At 34.2% G+C, this 16,064-nt stretch overlaps 1 protein-coding gene across 4 annotated transcripts in view; it reads left to right on the plus strand.

Moving 5' to 3' along the window:
• Ascc3 (activating signal cointegrator 1 complex subunit 3) overlaps window positions 1-16,064 on the plus strand; it is a 279,428-nt gene that overhangs the window by 31,204 nt on the left and 232,160 nt on the right. For all 4 annotated transcript variants that reach the window (XM_021204568.1, XM_029542107.1, XM_029542105.1 and 1 more), the window contains one exon: window positions 3,217-3,776. In XM_021204568.1, coding sequence (XP_021060227.1) covers window positions 3,217-3,776 — 560 coding nt within the window. The remainder of the gene's footprint in view (window positions 1-3,216; window positions 3,777-16,064) is intronic.

Genomic DNA, 16,064 nt, shown 5'->3' on the forward strand with positions numbered 1-16,064 from the left:
AAGCTCAGTTCGTTTATTCTCTGCCAGGTAATTAATAGTGATTCAGAGAAAGACTGTTCCATCTTCACTTTTCTTAAGCATGTTGGGATGTGCTACAGTTTACTGTATTTCACATCTTATTTGTTCTTGTTATAATTGTTAGGTAGGCAAGGGCCAATGGTTATTAATACAGAATTCCTGTGATCTTCTAAATACCTCTTTAAACTTATTGTAGTTGTCATATACAGGGTGCAGGGAGATGGATTCCTAGTTTACAGATTTCATTATATAGTGGATGGAAAATTGAATATCTGATAATTTAAATGAGAATTACCTCCAAAGACTCATATATTTGAATATTTTGTCACCAGGGAGTGAAACTGTTTGTGAGAGACTAGGAGTTGTGACAATTTTAGAGGATGTATGACCTCGGTGGGAGTGGACTTAGGTTTCAAAAAGCTTACACCAGTTTCAGTCTCTTTTGTGCTTGCTGCCTTTGGATTAGGATGTAAACTAAAGCTCTTAGCTACTAGCTACTGCTCTAGCATGATGCCTGGTTGCTTTCCTCCCATGATGATCATGGAGTAACCCTCTGAAATTGTAAGTAAGCTTCCAGCTACATGTTTTTTTCTGTGTTTCCTTGGTCATGGCATTCCTTCACAGCAGGAGAACAGCAGCTAAGCTAGAATCTAAATGGTTCTATTTTTAGACTAGCTGACTTTTGTTCTTTCAGGTGCCTAACAGCTTTCCCTGGACCTCAGATGCATCCAGAACATTGGGATGCATGTGGGTGTGGGATACATTCTTGTGTACTCTAAGAAAGCCAGGCAATATAATTTAACTCCTCATCGGCTTGGAAAAGTTATTGTTCCAAGATGCAGTAGTCTTTCTTTTCAGCTAACCCCCCCTGCTACTTGTTAAAAGTTCTAAAATTTTGGAACTTCTAGAGAAGCTCTCTGTGAGTCCTAATACTATGTGATTTTAAAGCATGCGTTTCAAAAGGTAGTCTTGGACATTATTCTGAGTAGGTTACACAGGAAAAGTAGTCATTAGCCAGTGGTATTCACCTTTATGAAACACCGTGACCCAGCTAAAGTTTATAAAGTTTTAAAGTAATTGTTAATTTTGAAAGTTTGTAGACATAAGTCAGTTGTACTTGACATTTTGGAATAAATTGCTTTTGATCTGTGTAGATTTTTCTGAGTATATAATTATTTTCTCTGTTGAAAGGTGACTGATGGATTTTTCTCCTGCTTAACATACATATTAATTGTACTTTTATGTTAAGTATGGTGGTTTGATAAGAATAGCCTCTATAGACTTATATATTTGCATTGTTGGAGCCCATGGAGTGGCACTATTGAAAATATTAGGAGGTTTCAAAAGCTCATGGCAAGCCCAGAGGCTTCTCTCTGTCTACTGATCAGGATTTAACTCTCAACTACTGCACTAACACCCGCCTGCATGCTACCGTGCTTCTCACTATGATGATGAACTAAACATCTGAAACTGAAAGCAAGCCTCTATCTAAATGCTTTCTTTTATAAGAGGTGCCATACTACCTCTTGACAGCAATAGGACAATGACTAAGACAGTACACTAATTCTCCATATTATATATACCAAGATTCTGCCATAACTTTACCACTAGCTTACTATTGGAAAATTAAGTTACTTCCACTTTTAATAATATAACAAGTTTCATCCAAATTTTCTAAAGTGATTTACTTTTTCAGTAGTATTTATTTAATAAACAAGAATTAGAAACACTTGTACTTTTTAGGAGTTTACATGGAATCTAGGACAGTGGGGAAAATGTTTGGGAAATAATTGCTGTGAGTCTTGTTTAATGACTTATTTTTTGTTTTTATTGTTGTATCTTACACATTTTCATGGTGGAGTTTTCATTTTAGCATGTACATGAAGGAGATAATGTTTTAGGACAAAATAAGATTACTTAATTAGGAAGTTTTATTGTAGTAGGTTATTTTATAAATAAATGTATGCTCTTGTATGTTAAATGTAGCTATGAATTGAAAAATGAATGGAATTGGAGCAGTTAGGACTCTGGGGAATGATAAGTAAGAATGTGGAAATAGATAAAATAGACTTTTTGCTTTGTTTTGTTTTCTTTCTTTTTAAATCTTACCTTTGGAAATGTTATTTTAGTAAACTCATGCTATGCTATGCAGGCTGGTTTTGAACTCCTGGCATCAGGTGATCCTCTTAAACATCAGCTTTAAGTAGTTGGTTATATGGGTTCAGAGGTGGCAGAGCCTACTCCTGGATATTAAGACATCCAGTTTTGGTAAGACTAGAAAATGTGAAGTAGATAGTGGGACTGGAAGAAAATATCAAACAAACAACAAAAGATGAGGGATCGTCCTGCCCTTGTAGGAATTTAGGTCTAGCTATCCAAACGTTCAATAATTTTGAGGGATGATTGTAGAGCTATTTTTAGGAAGAAGCTAATGTTCTCATATTGGCAAGTTTGTTATTAATGTTTAGATAGGACATACTGATGTTGAGAACTCTTAAAAATTTAAATTCTTTTTCTTTTTTCTTTTATAAAAATACCCTGCTGTAAGAATATTCAATGACATTTTTTGGAATTCAATAGTTTCCTATTTTTATGTAAGATGATTGAATATGGAAAGTTTATGCTTTAAGTATAGGGTCTAGTCATTTACTCTTTTTGAAGTTTTCCTTCTGTTTCTTTAACATAGCATTTTTCTTTCACATTTTATAATACGGTGAATTAGATTTATTTGAAAACACACACACACACACACACACACACACACACAAGCACACATCCTGGCTGTATGAAATGTTTTTGAATAAGAGCTATATAAGTTTATATACAACTTTCTTGTTATGTAGGTCTATTGTACAAATTGTAAAGAAAGCTATGAGTGTGTGAGGTCTCCTGACTTTCATGTATGTAATTCTGAAAATCTTACCATAGTTTATCAACTTAGTTAAGTAAGTTTTAATAGATAATTCATTTCTAAAAAGGGGCAAGAATTTTTATTAGAAGCTTCTGTCCTTAATATAGATTAATGGTTAGTTGAACATAGTTCTTTCGGAATGGATTTCTTTGGCCCAAAATTGACTTAACTCAAAACCAAATTTAAGAATCAATATAAAACAAAGAAGTGGAAGAATTTTTTAGTGACAATTTTGATGATAATTTCAATTGAGCTAATACTGTATTTTTGTTTTTGTCTTTGAATAGTTGGAACGGATAATGGGAGAGAAGCAATTGAAAGTGGGGCTGCATTTCTCTTTATGACATTTCACATGACGGACTCTGTGGGTTACATGGAGACAAAGGCTATCAGACAGACGTTTGGTCCCTTTCCATCGTCATCTGCTACTTCAGCTTGTAATGCCACTAATCGAATTATTTCTCATTTTAATCAAGATGATCTCACTGCTTTTGTCCAGATGGCAGAAAACCCATGTAATGATAGAGTGGTTTTTGGTAAAAACTTAGCATTTTCCTTTGACATGTATGATCTGGACTACTTCGATGAATTACCAATAAATGGTGAATCCCAGAAAACTATAAGCTTAGACTACAAGAAATTCCTGAATGAACAGTTTCAGGAATCCTATACTCCCGAGCTCAAGCCTGTAGAGAAAACAAATGGCTCCCTATTATGGTGTGAAGTTGAGAAGTACTTAAACGCAACGTTAAAGGAAATGACTGAAGCACCAAGAATTGAAGATCTTTGCTCTACTTTATATGACATGCTTGCTTCTGCTAAAAGCGGCGATGAACTCCAGGACGAGGTACAGTTGAAGTTTCTCAAGTTATATGTAAACATGAACTACCTTAACAAATAGCTCTTTAAAAATTAAATTCTTCTTATAGTATTGGGATTGAACGTAGAACCTTTCATATGCTAAGTAAATGTTTTAGCACTGCTCAGCTCTGAATAACCTTTTAAACAGAGATAGTCAACATGAAATGTTAGCTTTCTTCACTGTCACTGATAGTGAGCTCTCTAGCCAAGTATAGGAGGCACGTGTGCTTTTCCAGTGGCTTCTTTCAGGAAGACAGAGAGCAACGAGTAGTGAAAGTGGGCACTCCTACTTAAAGTGTTATTTCACTGCAGTAATTAGTACTATTACTTTGAGCAATACATAGATTTAAGTGACAAATTATGTGGTTGCTTTAGGAATAACTGCTTATATTGTTGGTACATTTTGCATTTCTATGCATTGTATGACAAAATGTCCTGCAGAGTATTAGAAATTTTATTTATAAGTTAGCTGACTTTTAGAAAATTTTGGGGGCTGGAAAGAAGGCTCAGCGGTTAAGAGCACTGACTGTTCTTCCAGAGGTCCTGAGTTCAATTCCCAGGAACCACATTATGTTTCACAACCCTCTATAATGGGATCTGATGCCCTCTTCTGGTGTGTCTGAAGACAGTGAGAATGTACTCACATAAAAATAAATAAATAAATAAATAAATATAAAAAAAAAAAAGAAAAACTTTGATCAATTTCCATTTGAAACAATAAGTATTAATAATCAAATTAATCTGAAATAATTGTCTAACTAGAATTTTTTTCCAAAATAATTTAACAATTTTATTTTTTGAAATTAAAATATGATTACATAATTTCCCTTTTTGCTCTTTTCTCTCCAATGTGTCTCACTTACCCACACTTAATGTTTTCTCACAAATTTATGACCTCTTTTTGCACACGCGCGCGTGCACACTCACACACACACACACACACACGTAAATATTCAAACGCAAACTGCTCAGTTCATATATTACTTGTATGTATATTATTTCATTTTAATCGTTAGTTGCATGTAGTTCTTTCTCTAGGATTGAGATCCCGTAAGACTTTTTTCCCCTTTCATAGTAGTACGTCATCCACATTTAGAGCTCTTTTAGGCAGCCATGTTTTACCCAGACTTCCTGAGTGTAGCATCTCAGACATTTCTAGGAGACATAATCTCACAGCAAAGTCCTGTTTCTCTGGCTTTTATACTCTTCCTGTTCCTTCTTCCACAATGATCTATGAGCCTTGTGCTCAGGAATTGTGTTATAGGTCTGTCAGTTGGGACTGTGAGCATTTTATCACTTGTACTCTGTATTTTAATCGGTTGTGGTTTTCTGTAATGATCTCCTACTGTTGCAAAGAGAAATCACTTTAATAAAGGGTGAGAACTGCAATTATCTGTGGATATAATAAGGGTACATATTTAGAGGAACCTGTTTGCCAAAAGATTAGGGCTATGATACACTATTTTAAAAAGAGATGATACTTTGAAATCCGATATTTCCACCCTTCCACTCACTGTTTATGAGACGGAATCTCTATGAAGCTTAGTTTTCCTACTCTGTTTTTCAAAGGGATACTAATAGAATGATAAAGCATTGATACAATCATTAACTGTTATCCCGTGTGTAAAATGTATAGCATGTGGAAAACACTCAGATGGTAGATGTCATTATTAGACCTGTTGTTGTTATTATTATTATTATTATTAACTATTTTGTTAGAAATACTGAGAGTTTTAAAATCATATAAATGATACAGAGAAATTGTTTTAAAATTAATTTAGAGAATTAGTGTTAGCTGTTTTGAAGTAAAGGATCATGTTTTACCTCTGTGGTCAGTCTTATAGTCCATAGGTATTTTTACTTGGGTTAATTTATATCAGATATGTTATATATTATGACTTCAATATTTTCAAATATTATTACAGATAATATTGGTTTTAAAGTTGTGATACAAAAAAATGCTTTTACTGATTTTTAGCCTATTATTGTGCCTGTAATGAAACTTAGAAGCATTGAATACAGTTCGGTTTTTGTTTTCTCTCTCTCTCTCTCTCTTTTTTTTTTGGAGTCCTCATTAAAGGGAGGATACCATCCAGTTTCAAAGAATGTTCTTTAATCTGCTTCATTGCAAAGTTGAACTTGTGCATCCAACCATTCGCAGCCTCTTATGCTATTCTGTGTATTCTGAGTAGATGCAATGTTAGTGGAGACAAGAGAATGAAGACAGACTAGTAACATAACTGAGTGTTTGGTACTAGGACTGACAGCCTGAGTTCAATTTCAGGAATCCACATGTTGGAAGGGATTCATCCATATGAGCATGCAATTGATGTGTACTTTTTTGATTTCTATTTATGTTCTTGTAATTAATCCTCCCTCCTATGTATATCTAGTAAAGGCTTTTTGTTTGTTTGTTTGTTTTTCTTTATGTGAACTGTCTCATTACTCTCTATGATAATTTCCTTTGCTGGGTGGAGCTATTTATTTTTTTAGTGTCTCTATGTTATTTTCTTTTTAAATTTACTTAATCTTTGATAATTTTATACACACACACTTTGATCATATATTCTCCCCCTTTACCCTCTTCTGTCTCCCCCTCTTAGGTGAAACTCCTTTATCTTCTCAACAAGTCTTCTACTTTCATGTCTTCATGTGTGTGTGCTCCACTGCATTTTATTAGGGTTGCTTTCATGAAGAAAATGAATGATAGGCTACAAGGGCAATTTACCAGAGACTGTATTACTACAGATTATGACTACCACTCATTCAGAAACCATTAACTGTATAGCTACCCAAGATGGGGTTGGAACGTTAATGAGCCTATTCTTGTCCTTGATGGAATGCTGATGGTTCTCTCATGGAATGCTTATCGTCCTGTCTTGTGCAGGTAACCACTACTGCTTTGAGTTTGTAGGTACAAAACCGAGGTCATAGCTAGAACACAGTGTTTCCTCCCCTTGTCTGATTCCGACATTCTTCTGTCCCCTTTTAGGGGATATTCCTTAAGCCCTGGAGGTGGTGTTATCGAAGTTCCAGAATAGGCTGAGCATTCAACAGTTACTTATTCTCACTACCTAGAACAGTTACGAGTTTTTGCATTTTTATTATTTTTTAAATAATTTTTATTTTAAAAAATTGTATTTTATGAGTGTTATGCCTACTTTTTTGAATGTGTGCTAAGTGCATGCCCAGTGCCCATGGAGACCAAAGAGGATATCAGATCCTCTGGAACCAGAGTGTTTGCTTGGAACCTATTCTTGGGCTTTTGCAAGAGCAACAAGGTCTCTAAACTATGAGTTTTTAAAAGTTTTTCTTGAAGTGGTGGAGTGTTTATTTTTGTTTTGGGGTATTGAATTCAGATATTTACACTATTTACTTTTATTTGTCACATAAGTCAGTGAAGAAGACAGTTAAAAGGGTAATCGTATATAGTAAAGTTAATTTTCATTTATCTTTTTTATATAGTGGTCCTGGTGATTAAATCTAAGTCCTTTCACGTGATTAGTGAACCTCTTTATCACTATGCTTTGTCTCTAGCCCTTACTTTTCTGAAACAGGATTGCACTAGGTAGTATTGGCTAACTCTGAACTACTCATGATCATCTTGCTGCCTCCTCTGGAGTGCTGGGACTGCATGTCACATGCCTAGCCTTTAAATAATCATGTTGTCTACTATTGTAGAAATTTATTGGAACTATATAGGCATATTTTTACATGTCACTTAATAATAGAAGAAGCTACTTTTGTACTGAAGACATTTTTTGTTCCTTTTAATGCATGCTTTTCTAGTTTTGAATATAGGCTAGTGACTGACTGACCCTTGACTGAGTAGTTTTTCTTTGCAGGCTATTGTCATTATAATTACAAAAGTTTTTAAGATTGTCTAACCTGTTGGAATTAATTATTTTAAAAATTATTAAAACTGAAACTGCCCCCTATATTGAAGTTAGTATAAAGTATCAGCAGTAACAGTAGAGCTGTCATGTTTTAAATGACTATTGTGTATGAATTTCCATCAGGCTATCTCTCATGACATAGCCACTTTTCTCACAGTCTTTCTTGTTTTAAACAAACTGTAAAAGTATCTTTTCTTTGCCAGATTAATTGTTGTCTCTGAGACTTATTGCTAAATAAGCTCACCTGCTAAATGAGCTGTTTCTTTCTGAACTCTGGCTGGCTAGTTCAACTCAGCTCTTCAGGCTCACTCCAGACTGACTGATTCAAACTGGCTTCTCTCAGCTTTTCACTGAATTGCTTTGCTGCTTGGAAAAATCTTCCTCCAAACTCCATGAACTGAACTGCTCCAAACTGAACATCTCTCATTTCACTGCTCTCTGAAGTCACTTCTTTTTCCCATGCCATTCTTGTGAGGGTTGGGCATATCCTATCTCTGACTCATTCTTTAAAATCTTTCTAATCACTTTGTCCCTCAGTTAGAGGGCACTTTCAAACATGGAAGCTTCTTTCTACAGAATCACCTGGAGGACATGACTATATCCCAGCCACAGGTATTAAAGGTGTGCCATTCTAGCGGGATCACACAGAACTAGAAGGTTTTTGGATATGATCCCTTGTCAAGCCGCCATGTTGTTGGATAAAAATTTATGTAAAACAAACAACTAAAAAAATGGAGCCCCAATTCAAAATTTAGGTTCAAGTCACAAAACAAGACAATGTTAGAAATTCTGGGACTTTTCCCCCATCATAGACCTTCCATTGCTCTAGTATGCTATCAACATACATATGTATGTAAGTACATACATTTATTTATTTGTGAGTATGTATGTGTATGTATGCACATAGCTATGTGTCTACATCTGTGCCAGAAGAGGTTGTAGAGTGCCCTACTTTTTTAATATCCTATTTTTTTCAGGCAGCCTCTCTCCGTGGACCTAGGGCTTCTGTTTGTTGTTTGAAGCCCATAAACCCCAGTGATCTATCTGTCTTATGTTTTGTTTCCCATGGAGATAGGGATACTATACTATACCAGGCATGTTATATGGGCTTTGTTTGTAATCTGAAATATAGTCTTTGTGATTGCAGTCTTGTGCTCTTAACCAGTGATCTGTCTCTTCAGCTTTCCTGATATTTTTAGAAGAGCATGAGTTGAAGAGTTGAAGACCTTTTTAAAAACTGAAAAGGCAGGTAATCTTCATGGTAGGCAAATTACCAAGACCTTGTGAATATTTCAGAATATTTGTAATATTGTGAGCATTTTATGAATCATCTGGCACAATGTTTCCCAAAATGTTTGAACATAATAGAGTTTTGACTATTCCTTACCAAATTATAAACTAAATTTATATCTGTGCCTTCAGATGAGTGCTAAAGAGATGGTTGAAATATTGAGAAATATCAAGTGACATCTGAGAGGCTAGCATGGTCTGTGTCTGTTGGAGTATACATAGTAGTATTAGTCCAACATTAAGTGCTCTTTGCAGCACAATTAATGCCTGTGTAAATATTGATGGAGTTACTGTGTAATTAGTTCCTAGGAAACAGTGAGTTTTGAATTTATTCACGGTTTTGGCATGCGTTTGTACAGATGCCACTTTCTGTAGCATTTGTAACCTGACATTTGCTGTTAGCATTATGTATTGCAGCTATGCAGATGGTATTTCTTGACCCATAGTATGTTCATTTCCAAATCTATCTCTTTGGATTTTTCCTGATCCCAGAAAGTGAGAATTATTTGGTTAGATTATCTTTTGAGTGAAAACTATGATTTCTTTATTTATTTGTATAATTCATGATTCTGGTGTCTTTGAACTTTATGATCGTAATTAGCATGGTTTAATGTAGTAGCCTAAACTTTATATTCTAAAACCCCATTTATATTCTCTAAAGGTACCAGGAATACACACTGATATTCTTTTGATCTGTACTACTATTGTTATTTGTTTTATTCAAAATTAAGAGAAAAAATTAATATTTTAATTTATTTTCTGCATGTTTGCCAAATAATACTAAATCTATTATATTAAATATTACTTCTTAAGAAATACTGTTGATAGCTGGAGAGATTATCCAGTGGTAAGAGCACTTGATATGTATTTTAGCATTAAGACCTTTGTTCAGATTCCTAGGACCTACATAAAAAAGATGAGCATGGCTCCGGGTACCTATAACCTAGTGCCGGAACATGGGCACAGACAGAAGAATTACTTGGACTTGCTGATTATCAGTTTATCTCCAGGTTTAGTGAAAGACTATTTCAAAGGAGTAAAGTAGAAAGTGACAGATCAGGTGTTATGTGGACAAGACTTTCTCTGGGAGACTCACTACGTACATACATGTCTAGTTTCCACAGATGGGGAGTCCACAGCAAGCCAAAATAAGGATACCACCAAAGTTCAGTTTAGTGAACCAGTGAGTTTTATTACCTGTAGGAATGTGGGTCATGGGTTACTTACAGGAGCAGAAATGACTCAAAGACAGTTGAATCACTAAAGCCCACCCCAGCATTGGTGACTGCTTACAAAGGCTGGAAACTTGAAGCACACTGTACAGTATATAGGCAGCTGAACAGGTTTGAGAGTGTACTTTCCAAGTGACTTACTTGGTCCAAATCTCTTCCAGGCAGTGCTGCAAGTCTCAGAGTTATTTACCTTTGCAGCCTGACTTGTCTGAGAGTGTCCCTCAGCTGGCCTTCATTGATTATTCTGAGAGGGAGGGACCTATTGAATTTGGTCAGTTTCAGAAACTTTATGATGTTATTTGAGTTGTTTATCTTTTGTCTTAAAGATCTATGCAATATGGAATAAACGTTTCAGTTGCAAGGAAATTACTACAGGACAGCAAGACATTGACATCCTCCCATGGTCTCCTTATATTGAATGCATATTTTTCATATATCATTGCCACCACTACCACCACCGTACACACATGCACACGTACACGGTACTATGTATAGTATGAAGTATGGTATTGTGTTGTATTTTTGTAAATCATATCAGTCTGATTCTCACCAGATTCTGCATATAAGCTATTGTGAACAATTACCTTATTGATATTGTAAAATTCTACTCATTTTATAGTCATAAGATAAATTGTATCTCTTCGGGTGTAAATGTAGAATATATATTATTGTGTTCAGTTTGATAATTTAAATTTATTCTTTTTTTTTTACTATGTGGGATGAATTCTTAAAGTTTTCAAGATAAAAGGTAATCTAACAAAGTTTATCAATCCAACACCATTATGTTGCCTGAAGTTTCAGTGTGTTTGTGTGTGTGTGTGTGTGTGTGCGCGCGCGTGTGTACACACACACACACACACACACACACAAATGTATGTCTGTATTTTAAAAGGAAAATGAACCAGAAAATTAAATCTGATAGAATGAAAGTTGTTCAGACTTAATTGGTAGAGCACATGGAATACCAGTTTGTAAAAGGTATTAAATTTAAAATGTTATAGACATATAGACATTCAGGTAAGTATTAAAGACAGTAGACAGTTTTGTTCAGTTATCTGCATTCACTCTTATGATTGTGAACATCTTTTGGGATAAAGTTAGCCTATTTCCTTTCTACAAATCAGGAAACTGTCAATATATGTATTAAAATGTAAACTAAACTTCTAATCATATAGGTTTTACCTAGCTTAAGTTTACTAATTGCCGAAGTTGCTTATCTATTACTATGATATGACACTATGACCAAGGCAACTTAGAAAGTGTTTAATTTGGCTGTACAGTTCCAGGTTAAAGTCCATGGTGATGAGCAAGGACGAGGTGACAGAAACAGCGGAGAGATCACATTGATAGACCAGAAAAAAACACATGGGGTGGGGAAAGCTAACTGGGAATGGTGCCAGTCTTTTGAAACCCCAAAGCCCTCTCCCAATGACACACCTCCTTCAAATGGCCTCACCTATCAATCATTCTTAAACAGTTTCACTAACTAGTGAGTACTCAATTATATGAGCCTATGGAAACCATTCTCATCCAAACAATCACCCTGCCCATCTAATTATTTCTAGTATATGGCAATAAATCCTGTTCACATTTCAAGTTGTTTTAATTAAATTTGTAAAATTAGTTTGGCTTTAGGTTTGCTAAATTGTTATGATAGATTAAATACCTATAAATAGTGGCCATTAATTATTATGAAAATATAATTTTTATAATTCTCTGTAGGCAGCAATAATTTGCATTGCATTTTTCTCCTTTGAGATAAACAAATAGTGTCCTAATTTTTCATGATCATTTTTTATATTCATTGTGACTTTATTTTAGTGTATGAGTATTTACTAATTTTCTATGCCACAAACCAAATGAGGATTAATATATAAATTTTTACCTAATTTTTTAATTATTCAGTATTTAATTCTACATGAACTATAGATTCAGAGTTTTTTTCAGAGTTGCTTGTGTTTTTACCATTTTCTTATCTTTTTTTTTTTTTTTTTTAAATTACTGTTTTGGGGTTTCTATAAAGCAACTTGAGGAGGAAACCTTTTATTTCAGCTTATAACTTTCAGGTCTCAATCCATCACTGAGGGTAGTCAGGGCAGGAACCTAGAGGCAGGAATTGAAGCAGAAGCCATGGAGGAGTGCTGCTTACTGGCCTGCTCAGCCTAGTTTCTTATACAACCCAGAACTACCTAAGCAGAGATGGCATCGCTCTTTATGGTCTGGGCCTTCTCACAACAACTATAAATTAAGAGGCTTTCCTGTAGGACATTATAGGAAAGGATTTTCTCAATTGTGGTTCTCTCTTCTCAGATGAATATAGCTTGTGTCAAGTTCACACACATACACACACAAAACCAACCCAACAAACAAAGAACAAAGCAAAATCAGGACAGTCACATTATATATCACATGCGCAAATTGAAAATTGCTTATTACCTCAAAGAAAAACTTAAATAATTTTGGCTTGTACACTATGCTTACTGTAATTTTAACACATGCTATTTATTACTTTAATGTGTAGAACATTTTAAAGCTTTAAAATACATATCTATTAATTAAAATAGAAGTGGATGAGTTTTCTTTAATTCGTGAGAATCAGAATTCCTCTTCTTTTTTCTTCTATTTTCAGAAAAGTTTCTGTAAGAAAGGTATTTTTTCCAAGAACATTTAATGCTACTGTGGCCTCTATAGTTATATCAGAGGTCAGAATTCCATATCATTTCAGATTCTCCTGTACTTATTGGCTTATTCAGACATTTTGTTTCATTGTTAAATTTGGTTTGACAACTGTATGTTTCCATATAAATAGCTACTTGGTCCCAATATTTAATCCCTTTTGCTACAAAATAATTCATTGCTGTCTCTATCTCTTTTAGTAACCTTTAGTCACTTTATCCCTAATCTCTACTTTTCTTCTCATATTCTATTTAATGTATCTGCCTTCAGATATACCAGAAGAGGGCATTGGATCCCATTACAGATGGTTGTGAGCCAGCATGTGGTTGCTGGGAATTGAACTCAGGACCTCTATAAAAGCAGTCAGTGCTCTTAACCACTGACCCATCTCTCCAGCCCTCTTCTCATATTTTAAAAAAAATGTTTATTTGATTTAAGAAATCAGCTTTTGGCCGGGCGGTAGTGGCACACGCCTTTAATCCCAGCACCTGGGAGGCAGAGACAAGGGGATTTCTGAGTTCTAGGCTAGCCTGGTCTACAAAGTGAGTTCCAGGATAGCCAGGGCTACACAGAGAAACCCTGTCTCGAAAAAAAACAACAACAACAACAAAAAAACAAAACAAAACAAAACAAAACAAAACAAAATAAAAACCAAAACCAAACAAACAAAAAAAGAAATCAGCTTTTTGTAGTGTTGTTTTTTATTATGGCTTTTTGATACAGGTTTAGTTTTTATTAATAAATCATGCATTTGTTTTAACTAATGAGGCCTCTGAGAGTATTTCATTCTTTATAGTTACAAAAGAGTTGAAATAATCATGAAGGTCTTATTATATCCAGGTTTTAGTTGTATTTGCTTTACAGTGGACGTGAGCTTTGTACTTGTATATTTTAGCTGTTGATGTCTGGCTTGGTAATGGCATGTCTACAGTTAACACTCCTTAAAGCAGGGGGATTGATAATTTGATCCTAGCCTGGGCTACAAGTTTAAATAAATTAAGGGTCTCAAGATCAACTAAATAAATGATTAAATAAATTGCGCAAAGAATATGTCTCCTAGTATAGATGAGGCCCTGGTTTCTGTTAAAAAATCAAAACTGTTTGCAAGTATTCATTCCTGTATCTTTCATAATAATTATAATAATTGGTACAGGTTTCAAATATACTGAAATATAAGTGACATGAATATTTATTTTATATGAAATTGTATCAATGAAGCAATAAATACTTGTGAAGAATTAGGGAAAGTGTAGAAATGGATGAGTATGAGTTATACCAAGAATATTTAAGGAGACAAAGTTATTGTGTATGATAATGGTGAATCACATGCTGTGGTAATTATTTGTTGTTCAGACTCATAAAGTATATTACACAATCATAATCTAAGCCACTGACTGTTATAAACTAGTTCATGAGTAGGATACAATCAGACTGTGTAGTTTAAACATATATTTGATGAGTGTTATAGTACTTTGCTATAGTCTAAAAATATCTTATATGTCAATGCTTTTTACATTAATGAAAATATTTTTTCTGTATTCGCTGTCTAATGTTGTATCTATTAGCCACACATGACAAGAGGGTTAAGGATTTTTACTTAAAATTATATTTAATAGTTTACAGGTTCATGAGATGATAGTCATATCTAAGTTTTGCAGATAAGATCAAGAAATTCCTATTGATTGACACAATTGATGAAATTAAGAGTTGACTAAAAATTATATACTATAATTTTAAAAGTTAATCCTAAATATTGGTTTATCTTCACACAGTGGGAAAACACTTATCTTGTGTTTGTTTGTTTTAGAAGTAGTCCAGCTCATCCTTGAACTCATAGCAGTTCTCCTGTTTCAGCCTCCCAAGTATTAGGATACAAGTGGGACCCATTACTCTTGGCTTATTTAGTTCTTTATTATTTATCTGCTGTTTTTCCTCTGGCTCTGCCAGTTACTGATTTCTTAGAGACATGCATATAAAAATGTGAAGGTTACATTCAATATTGGTGACAGTTGCTTTTATTGTGGATATCTTTGCCTAATTTAGAATACTTCTAAAATCTAAAATCGGATAACATAAAATTGAACTAGGTTATGGAGTGTTTTCGCTTAAAAATTTGGAGTTTTGTGCTTACATTTTTTTATATAATGTACTTGACAGTAGACTTATCCTAATAAAATTATGGGTAAAATGAAAACTAATACGCTTTATTTGGTTGCTCATTTATTCTCATCCATTACTAAGAATGTATTGTCTTTGTTCTTGTGTAGTGTGTGTGTGTGTGTGGGGGGTCTGCTTTGTGAATGTGTCTGTTAGTTACTTTACTCATTGCTGTGACAAAACACTGGACAAGAAACAACTTACATGAGGGAGGCTTTATCCTGGCCTGCAGTCCCTGGGTCATGGGAGAGAAAGCATGACATGCGGGACCACCAGGCTGTTGCATCTCTGGTCAGGAAAGCAGTGGGTAAACGAGAATGTGTGTTTGGGGTGTAAAACCCCGAGGCTTGCTCCCATCAACCCATTTCCTCAGCCAACTCCTCAGGTTCCCTCAGTTTCCCAGTGTCCCACCTGGGGACCAAGTGTTCAAATACATAAGATGTGAAGGACATACTACACTCTAACATAGAAGTAACTATGAGGAATATTCTTCTGATTCTAGAAGGTAGCTAAAGTGGGCATGGAATGCTTTCAGTAGGAAGTATAAATAGGAATCTTATATAACCAATGATCCAAGCTTTAGTTGGAGCAGTGGTTTCAAATCTTCTGTTGGTTTTTACAAGAAAATGTGAAATAATTGTATTAATTTCATCCTTGAACCAATATTAATCTTACCAAGATAAAATAGAATTTATGCATATATTATGGAAAATCTCTTGAAGCAAAAATAAATGGTATTATATATTTTTCCCTATAAGTTGTTATGTGTTCATTTATTTCCTTAAAAACTAATAGTCAATTATTAGGTAATTTTTATTTTTATTTATTAATTTTTTTTAATTTTTTATTGTTTAAATGCATTTTATACATCAAACATATTAATAATATTGAGGATTTTGAGAATCAAATGATAAAGAAAAAAATGCATTCAACTTTTATATTCATATCCTTTCATATCCTAAATTTTCATTAAGGAATATCTTTTTTTTTATTATTATTATTTTCTTTATTTACATTTCAAAT

The sequence above is a fragment of the Mus pahari genome, chromosome 9 (assembly GCF_900095145.1).
Source record: "Mus pahari chromosome 9, PAHARI_EIJ_v1.1, whole genome shotgun sequence".
NCBI classification, from domain to species: domain Eukaryota; kingdom Metazoa; phylum Chordata; class Mammalia; order Rodentia; family Muridae; genus Mus; species Mus pahari.